General features: G+C 44.9%; 1 protein-coding gene across 1 annotated transcript; it reads right to left on the minus strand.

The window, feature by feature from the left end:
- Nucleotides 1-7,951: 7,951 nt before the first annotated feature.
- On the minus strand, nucleotides 7,952-15,903 carry CKAP4 (cytoskeleton associated protein 4). The gene is made up of 2 exons (XM_064654866.1): nucleotides 15,467-15,903; nucleotides 7,952-10,972 (listed from the first exon to the last, which is right to left on the minus strand). Exons 1-2 carry the CDS (start codon nucleotides 15,809-15,811, stop codon nucleotides 9,641-9,643), a joined length of 1,677 nt encoding a protein of 558 aa, XP_064510936.1. The 5' UTR covers nucleotides 15,812-15,903; the 3' UTR covers nucleotides 7,952-9,640.
- Between the last annotated feature and the right edge of the window lie 207 nt (nucleotides 15,904-16,110).

Here is a 16,110-nt window from a genome sequence, read left to right on the forward strand (position 1 = left end):
ATTAAAGAAAACAGTTGTTTTAAGTAAACTTACTGGTAGAACCTGCATTAGAGAACTGCCAAAACACCCAACCTTTTTTCTCAATAACTGCAAAGAAGACTCAAAAATACAGACAGACAGAGGTTTCATTGTCAGAAATGTGCAAATAAGGTAAAAATGTACAAGAAGAATTTCAGCTACACCTAAAATGTTGCTGTTTTTGAAAGCAGCTTAATTGGTGGTCTTTCACTGCACTTAAGATCTTTCCCTGGAGGGTATTTTCTTTAACTGCAAGGACTCCCTCTGCCACACTGTACTGGAAACAATATGAGAAAAGGATTTCTTCCAGTGGTAAAAGCATTTCAGCGAGCACACTGATGAGGAATGTCTGGGATTTAAATACAGGGAAACCCAGAGCTGACAGCCTGGAACAGAGGGAGATGTAACAAGGCAACTAAAAAAAAAAAAAAAAAAAAAAGAAAAAAAAACCAGTTAATTACAAACATGTGTAAAGCATAAGGCAAGAAAAAGAAAACAGGGAAAGAATGGCAAGGATCCCGTGGCAAAGTGACCGGTGGTGAGCCGTCATGCCCGAAGCCACAGGATGAGGCCCACAGCATTTATTGCTCACTGGAAGTAATTTTTCAAGTCAAGGAGCAATACTTCTTTAAGAAGGGTAACTGAAGGGTAACTGAAGCCCTCTTAAAACAAAAGTATCATTGAAGAGAGACTAATAAATCACCCAGTGACTAGATTTTTTTCATTTGTAGTGAAGAACTCCTGTCTCAAACCAGGTTGCTGTGTCAAGCCCGTCCCTGTGGTATTAACAAAGCACTTCAGGATGTGTTTATCTCTACTAAGTACAAACTTCAGAGGGACCTAAGCACTTCAAACTGGGTGTCAGCACTTTGGCTTGGAGTTTTGACTTACTGCTGGGAGAGTTAGCTGCTAGCCTGAGCCTCCAGCCCCCCTTTGTCCATACAAACCCATAGTAAACCCCTGCTTCTGCTTTCTGGATGCAGACTGGAAGAGAGGGAAGGAAAGAAGCTCCTCTGGGTTCCTCTGCCCAAATGCAAAGTTAACCCCACTCCCAAGCATAGGCTTTTGCCCAAACGCTTTAGGTATAGAGGAAGTTTGGGCTCACACTCAAGATACAGTAGAGCTGCACCCTCCAAAACTCTCTTCCTTTTTGCAGGCAGCAGTAATGAAGTTGGCAGGATTCATGTGGTGATGTACATTTGCTTGTTGCATTCTTGATTCCTTTTTGCGGGAATCTCTAGAGTCAGCCACCATCTCAAGACAAATTTACCTCTAGACTTTGTCCAGCAAATGTTGAAATCAAGGCTGCCTCTAAGTAATTCAGGCAAAAATGACAAACACTGAACTTCACTTGCTATAGTACATCTTTTCTCAGTTCTCTTTTGCCAACACAAGAAAGCACACTTAGTCTTTAATGTGGATTGTGCAGTGAAGACTGTAAGCACTTAGATTTATTTCAGTGCTCTTCAGGAGGAGGATAACTTTTTGTTATGGTGACATGAGAGAAATTGAAAGGAACAGTAAACAGCACTCCAAAAACTCTTCTTAATAGATGTGTTTCTTTTTATAGTTCAAATTCATGAAGAGGGATTTAGCTCTGTGCAACCATTTGAAACAGAAGCTCTGTTACTGAATTAATTTTATAGGTAAAGTAGTAAATTATACTAGTTCTAATGACTGTGAAATAGTAAACCTAAGGAAACTGAAGAGCTCTGTGAAGGCAAGAGAAAGCAAATCAGGATCTGAACAAAGGACAAAGTAGTAGGACTTAGATTAAGCCTTTACTCTAACTGTTTGAGGTTTGGGGCAGACCTTCACATGTACAAGCACTGCATCACTGAGCCACAATAAGTAGAGAATCAGTATGAGTTCTGCAAGGGGCAGGTCCCTAAGATGTCATATGAGACACACAGTTCTCTGCCGAAAGTATTTGCAGAGCATCCACTACAACAGCAAGATTACATGTGAGTAGTGATCCCCCAGACCAGATGAACAAATAATGAAACCTGTATGCAACCCCTCACCCTACCCTTGGTTGTTCCTGTAGACTTTGGTGAAAGTACACCACTTCTAGAGAATTCAAACATGTGATTTCTATCTTGCATTACGGAGCTGCCAGCACTTCTGGAGCACTTAGCTGCAATGCTTGAAGTCCTTGATCTTATTCCTTGACCTGAACCAAAAATTATTTTTAAGGGTTATATTTAACAAATAATACCACTATCTATTGCCAACTGCATTGTAAGTATTCCCTGTCCATACTGAAAGAATGGAGAGAAGAAACAGAAGATTCTTTGCCTTGGGAAGATTTATAAACCAATAAAGCTCCCAAAGCACTGGAAAATGTATCCTGGGGCTGGAGGCTGGAAAGCAGTACGAATCTATTCTAGTTAGTACTTGCAAATTTTGTTTTGTAACTGAATTCTTTACCTTCCCCTATCCCTGTCTTTACCTTCCCCTATCCACACAACCACTCAAATGACTAAGGAAATCAACAGAGAAAGACCAGTGTCCATGGACCTTGGATCTTATTGCATGAAAGATGCGATTCCACAGAAGACAGGGAGGGGAGGATGTAGAAACACCTAAAGTTAACATAAGAATGTAACAGGTGCTGTGGTTGCCACCAGCCACCTTGGACTGGTGGATCTCTCTGCTGTGCCTTACTGCTTTTGCACACCTTGTCTTTCTCCCTTTGGGCAGGGTGGTTCATGTCTTTGGGCAGGGAATTTACAGTGGACACACAGGGAGCAGTGACACAAAGGACAGCTGTAGCCTGCAGCCTCACTTCCTACAGCTCCACAGCTGAATTTTTCCCTGTGTTGTTACCGGATAACTCAAATGTGCATGTGTGATAATACACTCTGAATGCTGTACAATGTCTCATGGCCTGACTTAATCAAAAGAGGTTCCTCTGAACCCAAAGGAAGCCATGAGGAGCCATCCCACTGTTTCTACAGCTGCTGCAGCTTTAAAACCCCAATGACTTAGGGAGGAGGTACAGGGCTGTTTCCAGTAGTGTCCCCAACCTTTAGTCACTGGGAGGCTGTGACATTCTTCTGGAATGCTGTAATGCAGTTTGATCACCAAACACATTCAGCTACAGAGGTACTTTTCATGGCTCTAAGAGGTTATTATCACCTCAGTTAATTATCTGTAAGGATTCAGACTCTGGCAAACTTTAATTATCCTTCCATCAATCTCATGCTCACAAAAGCTTAGTAGGGCTATTTTTAGCAGTACAAATATCTCCTTCCTGAATGGAAAAGCTGCTCTTTTACTTGCATATCTTATTTTTAAATGTTAAACACATTAGACAGAACCAAGAGGGTTTTTTTCTCTCTTAGAAACCATCCTAAGAATGTGTAATCCTTAATGGATGTGCTAAAAACAATACCATCTTCAGACCTGCATGTATGATGTTAGAAATCTGGTATGGGGACAAGGCAAAAATTATCAGAATGGGGTGCTTGAAGTCCACATTTAATCCTACAAAATATGTGACTGGGACAGTGGTTTGGTGCCCAGAGCATTCCAGTGGACAGGTGCCTAAATAAGTCTTCTCATCCAGTGCCTGTTAGGATAGGGTTTGAACCTCTGGGCACTGGTATTATATGCTTGATGTAGGAATAACAACAGCTTCATTCATTCAGAGCACTACGTTCATCGTCCCTTTTGTTTCTAGCTCTGAGGGTTGTGATGGGATCTCTCAAGGCATCAGCTGAACATGTACCAGCGTAACTACTCTGCCTGAAACTCCAGGGGGCTGGAAACAACATTATCAAGGAGGCTGTCCCTCAGTGAGGTGTTTACTCTGGAGCTTACTGATGAGCATTGGACTGTCTCAGTTGTTAGTCTTTTGAACAGAAATAGCCAGTAAACGTGCCCTGAGGCCCAGCCTGCTTCCCTGACACCATAAACCACATTTGTTTAAACCATAAACCATATAAGTCAGTACTGTCGTCTCTGATAATGTTCTTATGCTGCTGTGTCCAGACCCTGAGAAGGGAACTTGAAAAATGAAAGGCTTGCTCAGTACGGGAAGATCTGTTAGCTAGTAGGTATTCTGGTAAGCAATTCTGATGCACTCATAGGAAAGGAGACGATTTTTTGAGCTTGAGGTACTGGAAATCATTGCTGGGTATGTTACACATTTTTCTCTGTGCCTTTGGGTGAATTGCTTTGGCCTTAATTTTGTACCAGGAAAGAAAAGAGGAGTGTAGCTACTGACTTCAGTGGGATGTGGATCAGGACCCTTGTCGCTCTGTAATTTTTAAGTTTCCCATCTGTGTGAAAATTTTCTTTTAAAACCTCGCTGTTTCAATTTACAGACTTTGAGCACTCCACAGAGGTTGTCCAAGGGAAGCTTCCCAGGCCGCACAGATTGGAAGTATCCTGCTGCCCTTCCCAGGTCTCTGGCTCACAAGCACACCATCTTGCAGGTTTGATCTCACTCCCTTGCAAGAGCATTTTGAGTTTCCAGGGCAGGGAAGTACTCATCAGTAAGGTTTTTTGGCCTAACTGACACCAAAGTGTGAACTATGCAAACACACTCTGAGAACTGCAATATTTTGGTTTTATGCCACTAACAAGGATGTCCATTATCTATGTTTAGATCACATTTCTTGCAGTGCTCTCTCTAAACAAGTGGCTCTGCAGTGGCTCTCATCTCATCTGGTTTTGCTTCTGACTTCAAATTATTACTGCAAATCAGTTATAATGTAAGCATAATATTCTGCATCTCCACGCTATGTATATCCTGATGTGAAGTTTAGTGACAAGAGAGAAAAGAGGGGAAAAGAAAACATTATCAAATCTTTGTTTGAAAGTCAGAGCAATAAAAAAAACCCTGAAAGTTTCAAGGTAACCCTGATTCTTTCTCCACTTGTTATGTTTTCCATCCTTACTCATAACTCTAGGATTCCTTCCCAACCCCAACCTAAGCAATATTGACAGGAAGGGATTATCCACTGGAATTTGACATATTTATATCTAGAGAGTGCCAAAGGAAAGTCCTTCTGAGTGGAACAAAGCCGGCCTTATTTGAACTAGCTTCTTCCTCTAGAATTGTAGATGGACATCAGGGTGAGGCCCAGGAGTTAATTGTGTGATAAGTATTTTCTCAAAACTATTTTTTTCTAAATAGTATACGCAGTAAAATGAGAAATTGCTTCTTTGGCTTTTATTCCTCTCACAGTGAAACTGGGATCACTTGAGAAAAGATTTGTCCCCTTGATGCTAAGCACAGCATCAAGATAGCATCATGTTGGAAAATATTTTGAGATGTATTATTTGCATATCCGTGGCAGCCAAGGGAACACCTGCTCCATAAGCTCCAATATAAAAAAAAAAAGCAGAGTTCAGGGGTCTCTTTGTCTGAGGTCTAGCAAGCTACAACTGTGATGCTGTATTAACTCTGAATAGCTCTGGGTTTTAGTATTTGCATTATAAATGCAGGAATTATCGAGCTCTGCTCACATAAAGAGATTTGCAAGTTCTTTCACTTTCTGAGTGCATGAGCAAGCACTAACTCCAGAGAAGTTACATTATATTGCAATAAATTGTATACTAGACACTCTGGAGAGGTTTTGATATGTGAGCAAGCAGAAAATACACTTCTTGCTTTGGTGTCCAAGACAGAATTGCCCTTTGAGCATCCCCAGTCAGTGTTAGACCAAGTGGGTTCTTGGGCAAAGGAATCACTTTGCTGTTTGACCATCTCATGCCTGGATTTACAAATAATTGTGCACAAAGTCCTGAGAGTAAATATTCTGACTCTGATCTCTGGCATTGGTGCATTTCTGCTCATGGCTGGCAGATGGTGACAATGATTGAAAATGCACGCGGAAAGGCCAGGGCAGCAGCAATGTGCAAGCACTCAGAGGACCAACAGGGATTATTATTATCTCACAGTGCCAAGTATCACATACTGCTGATATTAAACCCAAAACAGCTGCAGCTTCCCCTTACCTAAACATTTATAAACCAAGCAGGTGATGACACAATAGAGTAATAAAGCAGGAGAGCATTAAACACGGCACACGGGCGGGTGCCGCGGAGGGACCTGGGGAGGGAAGTGGAGGGGCACCTGGCGCCTGTCCTTTGCCAGCCGAAGGCGCCAGGCCGGGCATCTTCCCGGCCCCTGCCCAGAGGAGGAATTCCAGAGGCTCGGACGGGCGGGAGCACAGCCCGCCCGCCGCCACCGGGGGGCGCCCGCCGCCCTGTGCGGGGCCGGAGGTGGTTCGCCCTTCACTTCATCCCCCCTTTCCCTTCAATCCTCCCTCCGCTTTTCCAAGGTCTAAATAGGCCCAGTTGTTCAGTCTCTTCTCTTGGAACATCTTACCTTCGATCACCTCCATTTTTCTCTTGGAGGGTCTCTCCAGCCCAACCACTCCTTTCCTGCAGCGCTTCAAACTGGACAGAGATTGCCCTTGGCAGTGCCAAGCCGGGCAGATGTTTTTGGGCTGCTGTGGTGTTTGTACATCTCAGACAGACTTTTTTCCCATGGTCATTAAACTTCTCGGCAGCTTTGTTTACAGTACCAGCTATGTCAAATAAGATGGTAAAAAGACTAAATCACTAATCCATGTTTTAATGAAACCTCTAACACACACATTTAGGCCACCAGACCACCCTTCTTGGTTATTTCACTTGAGGCAGTTGTTGAAACCCCGCTGGGAGAAGTCCAGGCAGCAGCACAAGATTTATCTCCACCACATTTGCAAACATAGCTATTTGGGCAAGCCCTTTCAAGAGTGATCAAGTCCACAGTGCCTCAGTGTAATGGTTCCTCCCTTCAGGAGAGATGAAAATGAAGGCAGACGTTAATGAACCAGCTCAATCAATACCTCATCAATCAGGTGGACAGTTTCAGTTGAAATTTGTCACTGAAACAGCACATTACTGATGAACTAATAATATAAAGCAACATTAGCAATGCATTGTCTTGCTTGAGACCTTCTCTACTGCTTTATTACAAAGTGTAAGAACAACAGGAAAGAGCAGCACTAGGACTGCATGTGCTCTGTAAGCATTTAGGAGGGAATTAGAAAATGTTTGTATTGGATGAAAATGTCAAGCCAGATATAAAAGCTGAACTTCCAGCCTGCCAAAGGATCCTTGTCTCTGTGCCTGCCTCCAGACATGTCATTATTTATGGAGAATTATTATTAAGTAATTTCAATAGCTTGCCATAAAAATTAAGTTACTGTAAAGCTGCACTGCTGGCTTTACAGCCTAAGTTCCATTGTCATGCAGCTACTACCCTTTAAAGTCACTTTGTGCCCTTCGCCAGCTTGTTGTCAACATATTGTATCAAACACCTTTAGATGCAAGGGCATGGGTGCTCACCTGCCTTGTTGAGCATATGTATTTTAATAACAATTAGCTATTTCTGTGACTTCAGCCTAAGGAATTGCCAGGATACGATGATGCCCATACTCCTGAAAACACCCTTTCCCAAACTTTTGAAAGGCAGACATCCATCATGAACCTGGTATCAGTTTATGGGCCTTACAATCCAGCATTCAAAGCTAAGCAAAAGGAGCAGCTTTGGAAAGATTGCACAGGTTCTTGCTGTACAATGTTTCTGTTCTACATGCTTTGGGCATGGAGAAAGTCTTACCAAGGCCTTGCTGGTGGTGTCTGGCATGGCACTCATTCATTGCCTAGATCATGTACTTCACACCTCACAACCACCATCTTGGGCTTCCAAGCCCAGTAGTCAACACTGCCATGCTGATCTGACTCAAGCCCCGTTTTCAAGCCTAGGCTTGTAACCATAAGAGGTAAGAGCACCTCCACATTCCCCCATGGCAGCTGAGACCAAATATAGGGCTGCAGCACATCTGCTGCTTCCCCAAGCCCTTTCCTGTACCCCACTGGAAGCATCCTGGGAAACACGACAGTAAGTAAGCAGCGATCAAAAAAAAGGTGCAAAGAATATTCCAAATGTTTATTATGTATTAAAAATACTGCAAATAAGCCATACAGTTCATTTCACAGTAACCTAAACAACATTGTTCAAGAACTCGAGAAGTCAACAAAGAACAGTGCAGTTCCAACAGTGACAACAATGGTTACCTTAATGCCATGGGTCCCTCTTCCTTTTCTGTTCGCAGGGGGAACAACACTAGATATGGTTAAGTATCTTATTTACCTAGGAGAACTCCTTTTTACTGGTGCTGTTCCCATAAGCACATTACTTCTGGGAGATGCCATTTCTAGGAATTCTTCATCTAACACAGTCAAGGATCTATCTAGTGCAGGGTGAGGTGGGCACAATGCCCATGACCTATTTCCAAGGTATCCATGTGCACACTCCTTTACCAATTCTTTGGAAAAGTTCAAAAGTAAACTTGAAATATTAGAAATGCTCTCCAAAAAGACAGAAACCCAAAAAACCTCCATGACAAAGGGGTTTTTAAAAGAGCATCTAGAGAATTATGACACTTTCTCCTCACTCTTGGCCATCTCCTAAAAGGATCCTTTGCTACCAATGCCCCAGCCTGATGACAAAAATGGTGACAAGAATCAGGCACCAAGTCCTGAATATGTAACAAGAGTTCAGGTCACTGTCAGCTGTGTGAAAACTTGGAAACGTATATGCCATAGAAGCAATTCTGCTGATTTCATGGTGATTTTCCTTCTTGTGTGTTTTGGAGTGTATTATTATTATTGTTGTTAGCATGCTTGTTATATATGGAACACAACGGGTGGAATTTTGGTCCTTCTCTCTCCTCATTCAAATTCGTGATCATTTTTACAGAGAAATCCTGTATCAAAGACCAAATTAGGCCTTCCCAGGAAAGACACTGTACCCTTTTGAAATTAATCCCATCCTTCAGATGTCCCTTCCAAGCACCGGTCTTCTGCACCAGCAGCTGAAGATGCTGGCAAAGAAGCCTGTTATCACAAAGAATCAACCTCTCCAGTCATGTGGTGGAACCCATCTCTTAGGCCTTAGCCCCAGGCAATGCCACTTACCTCAGACTTGTGTTAGCTCCTTGGTACAGATTAAGGATTCATGAATCTAGTACAGCTCAGCTGACACCTGGTAAACTGGACACATGGCTGAGTCCCCAACTCCAGAAACAGATGAGGTGCTTCAAACGTGCTCCCCACTTAAGTTTACCGCAGTAAACAGTTAAAGACAGGGTGCAGTTTTGTTCATTTGTTTCTGAAGCCAAAACATACCAGTAAAATCCTCAGTGTGTACAGCAGTGTGTACAGAGCAGCTGTAGCCCTTCTGTGTGGGATATCTGGTGTCATAGTGTGAAACACCTTCATGCCATTAGATATGTGCCCATGCTAACGAGGCTGTAAAGCCTTAGTTACACCACTACAGTTACAGCGGTACAACTTTATAGAGAAGACGCGCCCTTAGAAACTCAACCCCCAACTAACCCATGTTTTCTTAAAACAGAATTTAAGGAGCAAACAAACAAACAACAAAAACCCCCAAAACACTACACAGAAGAGATATAAAGGAAATAAGCAGAACTGTCTCTATTATTATTCTCATTCTCTTTGGAGGTATCAAATTGCTTTTAAAAAGAGTAAAAAATGGGGCATACAAAAGCTATTTTCCTTAATCCATTATGTGCCCAAGAAGCACTGCTGCCTAAACTTTTTCATGTATTTTTTCTACTTTCACAAACAACCTTTCCAGATCATTCCTCAGGTCATCTATTGAGCTTTTCACAGACTCTAAGTTGTTCTCATTACTTTCTATTTTCACTGAGTAGGCGACTAAACTATCCACTGCAGTTCTTATCATTTTCAAATCAGAATCAACCTGGCTAACAGAAGATCTCAGTTCATCTACAGAGCCTTCCACAGAAGAAAACTTTTCAAGGTAGCCTTGAGAATGTGCTTGACCTGCCTGAAGATTTCCTTGATCCAACAAAGTACTAATTTGCTTCTGGACATCCTGGAGAGCACCGGAGGATGGCAGGTCACTGATACTTTTCCTTAAGTTTTCCACGTCATTGTACAGCGAGGTCTGTGCTTCACCGAGACTTTTCAGAACATCTGTGACTGAAGTTACATCCGTATTTGAGAGACCCTGAAGGGTACTAATGCTTTGTTGTAGGGTACTGAGTTTATTCTCATATTCTGCCTCCTTAGAAAAGAAAGATTGCAACTTTTCACTGCTTTGAGCAACAACAGAAGTTAGAGACTCCAGGCTGTCTTCTATATGCCTCAAGCGAGACTCCAGTCCTTCACTGTTCTTCCCAAAAGTTTCTAATGCTCTTCTGAAGAGTTCATTATCTTCCCATTTGTTGAGGTCAGCTTTAACTTGCAGTAAATCTTCATCAAGTCTTTTAATGTCACTAGGGAGCTGCATAATTGAATCCTCAGCTCTCAGAACTTTCTCTTGTAAAGCTTTTAATGAAAGGTGCTCAGTGTCCGCAGCCTCTTTGAACTTCTCATGTTCTTGTTTGAGGTTGACTAGCTCTTTCACTTCAGTATACACATCAGACTCCATGGAGTCTATTGTACTCTTCAAGGTCTCTATGTCCTTTTCTTTGATTTTCATGGATGCTTGCATCTCATCAAAAGCATCTTTTAGCACCTTAATTTCATGTTTATACACATCTGCCTGTTCTAGTGAACCAACCTTTGTTTTCATATTGTTGATTTCATCTTGGCTCCTTTGCTGGACTTCAGTGAATACAGCAATGTTATCATTTATAGACTTTGTTAGCTCTGTTAGTCTCTCTTCCACTGTGTTTTCCAGAGATGTGAAGTCTCGTTCCCTTGCATCCTTCACCATGTGGATGCCATCAGACAAGTCTTTCAAAATTTCATTTTGCAGCTTCTGAAGCACTTCACTGATCCGGTTTATTTCACTCTCCCCTTGTTTAACAGCCTTCTCAGTAACCTCCTGCTTCTGCTGCACAATTTTCATCATGGATTCAAATTCTCCAAATGTGGTTTGAAGAGAATGTACCTAAAACACAAATACACCCAGTTAATACCTGTAATTTCATCCTTTCCCTTTTTGTCCAAGATCCTTATAGCCCTTGTTACCAAATGAAATGATCAACTTGCAATCCTTCATGCTCCCTACCTGAAGTGACCCTATGGCATACAGGTATGGGAAGCATAACAAGTCCGGCTTCTAGAGCCTTACAGCTCTATCATAGATACATGTCTTCTTTTGAGGATCCCTGGCCTCACTGACCTGTCACAGATGATCCAGCAAATCCAGTGAAAAAGGAATTCAAGTCTCCAGACTTTGCATATAGACCACAGGTCCATAAGGGAGGAAAGGGAGGGGGGAAAAAAAGCCAAAAGAACATCTGGCATCAGCTTCTGAATATAGAAAAGCTGGGATTACACTTTATCAGGCAATAATAGCAAAGTCCAATTCCTGACCACGAAAAAGGAGTTTCACAGTAGACAAGAAAGAGAGACAGGAAAAATTAGGGGGAAAAGGGAGCTGGGATGGACTGAGGAATGGGAGCAGTAATCATGACATTTTACCGCTCCTAGACACCAATGGCGACACAATAGATCTTTCTTGCTAAGTATTTTTTAAGATAAAAAAATTAGAAAGGCTTTAATGTTCTAAATACTTAGTACCTCATTATTCTCACTCCTGCATACACCCACATGCTCTCAGTGAACAGGGCTCATGCATGTACACAGGCAGAGAACAAAGGCGTAGCAGCTGCCAAGGGGCCTGCCTTGCATCTAGCTCAGGTTAACAGAAAGTTGCTACCTCCGGATCAGGTAGGCTATTAAACTTCCCAATTACAAAAACTACCTTTACAAGTGGTTTTAGTAGCAGGAAGAGGGAGAACGTCAAGGGGTGAGTGGCCACCACATTCATTTCCTTTCGCATTTAAAGGTAAGATCCAGGCCAGAGAAGGACACATTACTTCATTTTGAGGCCAAGCAGAGTATCAGTCTTAAGACTGATGGGTGTGTGGGTTGTACCTTTTTCAACTTTGTAAAGCAACATAAGAACTCCCACTGGCTGCAACAGGAATCCATCACACAGAAGATACCTCGAGGCTTTGGCAGGATGGCAAGTGCTGAGTAATGCATGTTGCCTTGCCTCACGCTACTCCCTGTGTCTAAGGGGTATATTAATCAGTCGTGCCACATGCACTGCCATGTTTACTGATTAGATACACAGCTGGAGGGGTGGTTTTATTTTATAAATAGAAGTAAGTATATTTTATATGGTCCTAGAAAGAAATATACAGAGCTGTCTTTTTTTTCTTTGCAACTGAAGGAAGCTCCAGCAGTTCCCAGTCTGACTCTGAACCTAGAAATTATTTTCAAAAGACCTAACAGACTTCCTAACTAGAAATTAAGTTATTTTTATGTGTTTTTGCAAAGCCCTGGCCAAATCCTCTTTAGTTTTCATGGAAGTCTACACTGTGTAAGGATTGTAGAGTTTGCCATGAGATTTGCCCTTGCTTCAACAGATCACTCCAGTTTGAGGAATACCCATGAAGGTGACTTCTTTTTTCCACACTCTTCAGTAAAAAGGTTTCTAACGATTTTACATTCCCCACACTGGTATTCTCTAGTGCTCCCATACCAAACTAGAAATGAGCTAAGGGGGAGGGGTGGAGAAGGTAGTACTGCTATACACATTGCAGCTGGGCACCTGCCATTAGACTGATTTACCAACCTCATTTTCATTACATCTTAGCTGTCATTCTGATTCTTTCCACAAAGAGGTTTTTCTTTATCACTATAAATGGACTTTAGAAATCTTACAGGAGGGCACAGGAAAATTCTCCCCCTCGTATGACAGAATTTATTTTCTTTGATGCACTCCAACTAAATCACCAAATTTGTATTTGCAAGTAACTATCTTCAACTGTCAGTCTAAAAAAAGGCATCAGAAATAGCCAGAACGCTCCACAGGGCCAGGTCTCTGCTGCTATATGACTGACAGAGACAGATCCTATCGCTCCACAGTGGAAGTATTTTATACCTGCTCCTCCACTGCCTTTAGGCAATGCTCATGGTGTAAAAGTTGAAGCTATTCTCCTACACTTCCAGCTGGACCAGCCATTTGGAGATCAGTGAGCTCTGATATAATTAAATTGGTCTTCAAATTAGACCAGCTTCTAATCTGACCTGTCCTAACCAAGAGCCACCAGGGCCCAAAGCAAACCCCTTGCACAAGAGGGGTAAAACTCACAACTCCAAAGCAGGAGTTCATATTCACTAGGCAGTGGTTTATGTGTGCACCCGCAGGTAAGTCTGCCTTTTTGCCACACCTGGCTGGTAAGGTTTGATGCCATAGCCCTTGAAATATTTAACATTGCAAATAGGACATAAAAATGTACCTACAGCTAATGACTGTGTCTTCTCTAACTGGTCATATTGTCTTGTGTTTAAACACAAAATGACCTTGGCCTCTCTGAGAATGGTGCTATGTTAAAGACTAAACTTCCACATGATTTCCTTTCTCCTCGATGTGTAAAGCAGATGAGTTTACATAATGCTTACTCCTGACAGGAGCTCCCTGCAGTCAAAGACTGTAGGGCAAAGCCACACAGCAGCCTGCACTGACCACATTCTGCAAGTACAACACAGGATTCTACACCTTTGTAAAGCAATGAAATACAGCCTGGTCTCCTCTCCTTCAAGTACATTCTTCTGTAAAGACAACACCAAACCACAGCAAGCAAGCCTTTCAAGGTTACATCGAAACTCTGTGTGATCTCTTTCGCCCACCTTTAATTCTTGCACTACTGTATGTCTAACATCAGCCATCTGCTGTACACAGGCAAGTAAGTTTCAGTTCTCTTTGAAACCAACTATTTATAAACTTCCTAGAATATATGAAGTTTATAAATATACCTATATTTATGGTATATACTCTCCTAGAATATGTAACACATACCTATGATTTTCTGCAATGACATGGAGACGGAAGGCAGCAAATTGTACCCATTCCTTTGCTTGGAAGGGCTTATATGTTGCACATACATCTGGGTTCTATATTCACATATTGTAGTTTTACATCTTGTAATCGCAATTTCTTCCTTCCTACTAATAGTCCATAAAAATGCCTTAAAAACTAGTAAAAAGCAACCTTTGCTAGTTCCAATCATGGCCCTGTCAACAGCGAGTAAAACCCCCAGGATTTAAAATTAGTTTCAGAAACAGCATTATAGCCCTGAATTTTAAAGCCCCTTTCCCCCCTTCACGCAAGTTTTCCTTTTCCTTCTTGTTGTATGGGAGAGGAAACACCAAGACTGACCCTACAGTCTCCACGTGAGCAGGCTGCTGTGCTTGTGGAAGTACTACTGAAGAGGATCTCTGCCAGTGCCTGTCCCCTCTCCCTGTCCCCCCATCGCCAGCCCAGGCCCAAGCTCGCAGGGAACACAGGGAATCTGCATGGTTTGATATGAAGAGAGCAGTCAAGCTGAGACAAGAATTTCCTTTTCTTTGATCTGACTCAGTCATAACTTTACATACTGCCTTCCAACCAATTTAACTACTCCCTAGACAGGAGCTTGGTTGCGTGTTGATGATATGCATTCATAGATGCCATTTTTAAAGGCTTTAGGCACTCTAAGATGTACTCAGATGGACAGTGCTATTTGTGAAACTCCAGCTGAGAGGCTAGTCAGGGCCTGAGTGAAAAAAATGAGAAAGGAAATGAGCATTTATTTCACTTCACTTGAGCCACACCCTGTGCCAACAACTTCACACCTCTTCCAGGGTCCTGGACTGCCTTGGACACTGCGTCTCACTCCCTTGGTCGGAGACAGCAGCAGGAACGTGGGAGGCAGGGTACAGCAGAAGCAGCGCTTCTGGCACAGCCTCTGCTGTTCGGTGAAGCTGACATGGGTTTTGTTTTCTAGAGAGTGTGGAGACATCGAGACAGGACCCTGCCACGTCTGACGGCGCTGCCACATCGGCACATACACCTGGCCGCTCGATGCGGCAGCTGGGTTAAACGATTTTCGGGCCTCGGAGATACAGAATTACGGGCCGCAGGCTCTCTCGGAACGGCAGGTCTGCACCGCTGCCAACACGTAAGCGTGCGGGCTGCATTCCATAAAATGGCTTCAGGCCCTGGAAAAGCGAGCTGGGGGCTGCGGCCACTGCCGCGGGGTCCCGTCCCGCCCCGTCCCGCCCAGCTCCGCCGCCTGGCAGGGATTCCTCGCTGCACTGAGGCCACGTTTGCAGGCACGGGGGAAACCGCGGCCCTGACTCCATCTGCCCCTCTGATGCTATGAGAGCATCTTTGAGGGAGCACAGAATGCGAGAGGAGGGCGGGGGGGGGCGGGTGGAAGCGGGACAGATTTGCTTTCCCGCAAGCCCAGCCATCCGACAGAGGCACAGCTCCTTGTAAGGGGCGAACCCCACGTCCTGCCCCCCGCCCCGCTGAGCGGCAGCGAGCGCCCAGACGGTGCCCGGCCTCCCTCCCGCCCGCCCCCGGCGGTGCCCGGCGCCGCGCTACCTTCTGCACCACGGCGTCCAGAGTGCCGGCCACCTCCTGCCGCTGCCGGACCGAGGCCTCCATCTCCCGGGCGCTCCGCCCGACCTCTTCCCGCAGCTGCTGCACGTACCACCCGGCGGGCAGAGCGGCTCCCAGCACCACCGCGGCGCCCAGCAGCAGCGCCCAACCGCGGCGGGGGCCGGCGCCGGAGCGGCCCCCCCCGCCGGCCCTGCCGCCCCGGCCGTGCCCCGCCGCCGCCGGCTTCTTCGCCGCCGGCTCCTCGGCGCCGCCGGGCTGCGCGCCCTTCTCGTTGGCGGCGGCGGGCGGGCTGCCCCCCTTCGCGCCCCGGTGCTTGGCGGCCGACATGGCGGGACGCCGCCGCCGTCGTGCGGAGAGCGGGAGCAGCAGGAGCGGGCGAGGGAGGGAGGGAGGATGGAGGGAAGGCGGGGGCGCCGGCCCGGGCAGCGCCGCACTCCCCGCCCCGCCCCGGCCCCCGCCCCGGGAGCCGCCACGCACACGGGGATGGGCTGCGGGCCGGGCCGGGGGGCGGACGTGGCGCACACGGGGCCCGGGGGAGGCAGCGGGACGGGGGAGCGGCGGGTGGATAGAGGGGCGGCCTCCGCCCCACCCCGCAGTGACAGAGCCTCTGTCGGCCGCGACACCCG

Source organism: Pseudopipra pipra, chromosome 5, assembly GCF_036250125.1.
Source record: "Pseudopipra pipra isolate bDixPip1 chromosome 5, bDixPip1.hap1, whole genome shotgun sequence".
NCBI classification, from domain to species: Eukaryota; Metazoa; Chordata; class Aves; order Passeriformes; family Pipridae; genus Pseudopipra; species Pseudopipra pipra.

Excerpts from the sequence above, each read along its gene's own strand:
- CKAP4 (XM_064654866.1), bottom strand. The coding sequence starts at position 15,811 with ATGTCGGCCGCCAAGCACCGGGGCGCGAAGGGGGGCAGCCCGCCCGCC. Across the intron at positions 10,973-15,466 it reads TGGACGCCGTGGTGCAGAAG|GTACATTCTCTTCAAACCAC; the intron begins GTAGCGCGGCGC and ends TTTGTGTTTTAG.